The sequence below is a fragment of the Phyllostomus hastatus genome, unplaced genomic scaffold, assembly GCF_019186645.2.
Source record: "Phyllostomus hastatus isolate PE091 unplaced genomic scaffold, TTU_PhHast_1.1 phas_scaffold_39, whole genome shotgun sequence".
In the NCBI taxonomy this organism is placed as follows: domain Eukaryota; kingdom Metazoa; phylum Chordata; class Mammalia; order Chiroptera; family Phyllostomidae; genus Phyllostomus; species Phyllostomus hastatus.
In genome coordinates, this window is record NW_025334028.1 from 11,885,274 (window position 1) to 11,891,234 (window position 5,961).

General features: G+C 40.1%; 1 protein-coding gene across 1 annotated transcript; it reads left to right on the forward strand.

Annotated features, from left to right (window-relative positions):
* The first annotated feature begins 725 nt into the window (after positions 1–725).
* LOC123806966 (dentin sialophosphoprotein) lies at positions 726–5,704 on the forward strand. Its single transcript, XM_045820451.1, has 4 exons — positions 726–776; positions 1,797–1,883; positions 2,014–3,012; positions 3,500–5,704. The coding sequence occupies exons 1-4, from the start codon at positions 726–728 to the stop codon at positions 5,702–5,704; spliced, it is 3,342 nt and encodes a 1,113-aa protein (XP_045676407.1).
* The last annotated feature ends 257 nt before the right edge of the window (positions 5,705–5,961 follow it).

A 5,961-nucleotide genomic window follows, 5' to 3' on the forward strand; every position in this document is an offset into this window, starting at 1 on the left:
TGTTCTTTCCATTAGCCTAGGCTCCCTCACATCTGTCCCTTACAATCTAGAATAGCCCAATTGTATGAATTTGGAAAGGGGATGGTAAGTGCTTCATCTTTTAGGCACAGTCTTAGTACAATTAGTTACTCTTGATTAAAACTATTCAGAAGAGCCCTGGCTGGTGTAGCTCAGTGAATTGAGTGCCAGCCTGCAAACCAAAGGGTTGCCAGTTTGATTCCAGGTCAGGGTACATGCCTGGCTTGCAGTCCAGGTCCCCAGTAGGGATGTATGAGAGGCAACCACACATTGATGCTCTCTCCCTCTCTTTCTCCTTCCCTTCCTCCCCCTCTGTCTAAAAATAAATAAATAAGTCTTTAAAATAGAAAAAATCTATTCAGAAGAGAGATTATTACCATCAAGAATAGCAGAAAGACAAAATTATGATTATGAATTTGTGGCTGCATGGCTATTTCCCTTCCCTGGCAGAAGCAGACAAAGTCTAGGTGGTTACATCGGTGCTGAGCCTGATGATGCCCCCCATACCTCCACAAACAGTCCAGGTATCAGGAACATTGAGTATTGACAGGCACCTTCTCATATTTGATAAATACTCCTTTTCCAGGAGAAAAGCAAATGCTTACAAACCAAATATTATGTTACTGTGGTTATTATCTTTGCTTTATAAGTAATGTTGTGCTATTCTTTTTTTAAAAAACAGCCATTAACTAATATTTCTAAAGAAAATGAAGATAATCATATATTTTTGCATTTGGGCAGCAACATGGGCCATTCCGGTAAGCAAGCCTTCCTCAAAAAAAAAAAAAAGAAAATACGCACACACACACACACGACTCTGTGTCTGTGGATAAACTGAGCCTAAACATTTAGATTTGAATGAAAGACTTGACAAGATATCTCTAGGGTCTTCCCAAAACTAAATATGACTTCAAATTCATGCTTCCATTTCTCCAATCAAAATCCATGTTAGTAGGATTCCTATTTAAAATTCATTGAGATCAATTTACATTCAGTGTTCAGAAATCACAAAGATTTTGTTCATCTTTGCTCATGTGCTCTGAACTTCATTCCAATATCAGTGAAGCCTGTATCATTTAGGAAGTTTTCAAGAAAGAAAAATAGGAAAAAATAGAATTTTTTTTACATAGGAGAAAACTAACATTTTACTCAGAGACATAATTTTTATATGCTCGCTGTACAAAATTTGGAATATAAAGATAAACACCAACAAAGAATAATTCACAAAATACAACCATTTGTATATAATTTTATTAGCCAGCTGCTATGGTTAACATTTTGATATGTTTTCATAATACCGAACTCTTTGGTATTTATATAGTTGAGAATTTTCTCAGCTATTTCAAATGTGCTCTTAAGAACACAGAAGTAGCCTGTTACTTGATTTTTCATATGCACTGGCTCTGGTCATACCAACTGTTCTAGAGGCTTTGGGCATGTTTATCTTTAGTGGGGTCTGGTTCTTTGCAAAAGGCTCATTATACAGAAATATCAAAAGTCTACCTTTTCATCTTTAGAAAAGACTGTTCCTCTTCTGTAGTTGAGATAAATGGTCTGGTTAATTCTTCAATAAAATTGGTAACACCATTGTGAAAAAAAATATCTGTATGCCAGTTTAAATCCCACATCAGCCCTAAAAAAGCCATTTCTCTTTCTACCTGATTAGAGCACACTTTGGCCTTTGTGCTATATCCTTTTTTTCTTCATTTAGGGAAAATGTGTATCTGTGTCTGTGGATGTGCATGTACACAAAATAAGAATGTTTTCAATTTTGTTAGGTTCCTCATATAAAGCCATTGGAGAGATACGCTGTTGGCAAATCTGTGAATTTGAATCTCCCAGCAAAATCAAAAGTGCCAATACAGGTATAGGATATAAAATGTGATTCTAAGGTGTTTTTTAGCTTCCATTACCTTCCCTCAAAATTGATGCTTATCTTTTCAGTTTATGTTACTTCAAGATGATATTCACAACTTATTTCAATTTTTTTTTCAGGATGAGCTAAATGCTAACGATACCACCAAAGAGAGTGGTGTCCCCATGCATGAAAGTGAAATGGGAAGGCAACAGTATACCAAAGATGGTTACAAAGTAGAGAGAAATTGCTCTGAGTGGGCAGAGGTAGGAGGGAGAAGTTCTTCTATACATTCCATGTTAGTAAATGTAGAGAAGCACCCCAAGGATGAGAATGGGGGCACAGGAAGACCAGGAACATACAGTCATGATGGGATACATGGAAAGGAAGAGAGCACCACAGCCAATGGTCTTAGGGGACAAGTAAGCATTATTGATAATACTGGAGCAGCAAATGGGAGTGATATTAATGGAAATACTGATGAGAATTCAAAGAATGGGACTGTTGGAGATGCAAGTCAGAATGAGAATGTCGCTGTTTTTGAAAAAGATGAACATCAAATTGCTGGAAGCAGTAACAGTACAGGCCACGAGGATGAAACAAATGGGGATTCCTGTAGAAATGAGGGTGCTACATGTGAAGTAACACCTCAGAAAGAAAGTGAGAGAAATGGTCATGAGGAGGCAGGGGAAACACCAGGGGGAAGTGGAGCTGGCAATAGAGAGGATGCTGGCCTGGATAATTCTGATGGGAGTCCCAGTGGGGATGAAGAAGATGAGGATGAAGACAACGGCTCTGGTGATAATGAAGGTGAAGAAACAGGAAATGGAAAAGAGGACACTGATAATAGTAAGGGCCAGGAGGGTCAGGGTCATGGAAAAGAAGATGACAATGATAATAGCTTAAATCAAAACTCAATCAGTAGTGAAGACGATGACCCTGACGATGAAGAAGATGCCCAGCACATGGACAGAGACAATGCCTCCAAGAGTGAGGAGGATTCCGATGGTATTCCAGAAGGAAATGATAGCAAAAGAATAGAGGACACCCAAAAACCCAATCACAGAGAAAACAATGATGTGGAAAATGGAATTACCAAAGAATCAGAGCCAAGTACTAATGGAAAGAGCCAAGATAAGGTTAGTTTGTGAAGCTGATTTTTTTTAAATGACAGTTTAAAATTTCCCCTCCACCCTACTAATGGTATTATAAAAATAAATCGCGACAGCCATTTGTGTATTTTTTGCACCTAAATTTCCTGAGTATTGGATGGGAAAGCCAGAGTCCTTACCTGACTTTGAGATAAAACAATTTTAAAACTCAAACATTTCTGAAAATTTGGTTATAGTTCTGGAAAAGTCTTATGCTAAATAATGGCTGTACCATGTAATGGCTTATAAAAGTTCCTTCCTACTGGGTAAAAATGTGAGTGGGTTGTTGTATAATCTGAACACTAGAGAACTTTCAAGTGCTGAATAACACACATTTGCTCAAGTAGATGTTTCTGAAGTGTTGGAAGTTGAACTTCTGTTTCTCTGGTCACTTTCCTCAGTCAGTCTTCCTCAGATCAATGCAATTTTGCAGTGTAACTTTCACTAAGTAATGCTTTTATTCATTCTTCCACAGGGAATAGAAATTGAACTTCCCAGCAGAGGCAACAGAAACAATATTACCAAAGAAGCTGGGAAAGTCAACAGAGAGAAAGAGAGCAAAGGACAACATGGAATGATTATGGGCAATGGAAATGTTAAGACACAAGGAGAGGTTGACAACATGCAAGGACCTGGCCAGAAATCAGAACGTGGAAGTAATGTTGGACACAGCATAACAGGTAGTGACAGTAACAGTGATGGATATGATAGTTATGAGCTTAATGATGAATCCATGCAAGGAGATGATCCCAATAGCAGTGATGAGTCTAATGGCAATGATGATGCCAATTCTGAAGGTGACCATAATAGCAGTAACCAAGGAGATATATCTTATAACTCTGATGATTCAAAAGATAATGACAATGACAGTGACTCAAGAGGAGAAGGAGATGATGAAAATGACAGCTCATCAGATGCTAATTATAGTGACAGTAATGGCAATGGTAATGATGAGAGTGATGATAGCAAATCAGACAGCAGCAAAGATAAATCAGACAACAGTAACAGCAGTGACAGTAGTGACAGCAAATCAGAAAGTAGTGACAGCAGTGACAGCAGCGACAGCAGTGACAGCAGTGACAGTAAATCAGATAGTAGTGACAGCAGTGACAGCAACGACAGCAGTGACAGCAAATCAGATAGTAGTGACAGCAGTGACAGTAGTGACAGCAGTGATAGCAGTGACAGTAGTGACAGCAGTGACAGTAGTGACAGCAGTGACAGTAGTGATAGCAGTGACAGTAAATCAGATAGTAGTGACAGCAGTGACAGTAGCGACAGCAGTGACAGTAAATCAGATAGTAGTGATAGCAGTGACAGTAGTGACAGCAAATCAGATAGTAGTGACAGCAGTGACAGTAGTGACAGCAGTGATAGCAGTGACAGTAGTGACAGCAGTGATAGTAGTGATAGCAGTGACAGCAGTGACAGTAAATCAGATAGTAGTGACAGCAGTGACAGCAGTGACAGTAGCGACAGCAGTGACAGTAAATCAGATAGTAGTGACAGCAGTGACAGTAGTGACAGCAGTGATAGCAGTGACAGTGACAGCAGTGACAGCAATGACAGCAGTGACAGTAAATCAGATAGTAGTGATAGCAGTGACAGTAGTGACAGCAGTGACAGCAGTGACAGCAGTGAGAGTAAATCAGATAGTAGTGACAGCAGTGACAGTAGTGACAGCAGTGACAGCAGTGACAGTAAATCAGATAGTAGTGACAGCAGTGACAGTAGTGACAGCAGTGACAGCAGTGACAGTAGCAACAGCAGTGAGAGTAAATCAGATAGTAGTGACAGCAGTGACAGCAGTGACAGTAAATCAGATAGTAGTGACAGCAGTGACAGTAGTGACAGCAGTGACAGCAGTGACAGTAGCGACAGCAGTGACAGTAAATCAGATAGCAGTGACAGTAGCGACAGCAGTGACAGTAAATCAGATAGTAGTGACAGCAGTGACAGTAGTGACAGCAGTGATAGCAGTGACAGTGACAGCAGCGACAGCAGCGACAGCAGTGACAGCAAATCAGATAGCAGTGACAGCAGTGACAGCAGTGACAGTAAATCAGATAGTAGTGACAGCAGTGACAGCAGTGACAGCAGTGACAGCAAATCAGATAGTAGTGACAGCAGTGATAGCAGTGACAGTAGCGACAGCAGTGACAACAATGACAGTGACAGCAGTGACAGTAGTGACAGCAAATCAGATAGTAGTGACAGCAGTGACAGCAGTGACAGTAGTGACAGCAAATCAGATAGTGACAGCAGTGACAGCAGTGACAGCAGTGACAGTGACAGCAGTGACAGCAAATCAGATAGTAGTGACAGCAGTGACAGCAGTGATAGCAGTGACAGTGACAGCAGTGACAGCAGTGACAGTGACAGCAGTGACAGTAGTGACAGCAAATCAGATAGTAGTGACAGCAGTGACAGTAGTGACAGCAGTGACAGTAGTGACAGCAAATCAGATAGCAGTGACAGCAGTGAGAGCAGTGATAGTAGTGACAGCAAATCAGATAGTGACAGCAGTAACAGCAGTGAAAGCAGTGACAGTGCATCTGACAGCAGTGATGAGAGTGACAGTAAGAGCAAGTCTGGTAATGGCAAGAACAATGGAAATGACAGCGACAGTGATAGTGACAGTGAAGGCAGTGACAGTAATCACTCAACTAGTGATGATTAGAATAAAAGAAAGATTCCTTTTGTGAAAAGTATGGTCAGTGACAGAAAATAAAAAATTCCAAGAAAACAAGGAGAGAGGAGAAATAACAGAAGATATGCAAACATTCACAGAAAACAAAGGGAATTAAGTCAAACTGGTGGATTCAGTCCAAGCCTCAATTCCCTCAGAGAAAGGATCCAAATGTTTAATGTTTGGTACATGTGTATTAAAATATATTCTGAAAAGATTTTGCTAAAAGTGTAAATCTAAACATAAAG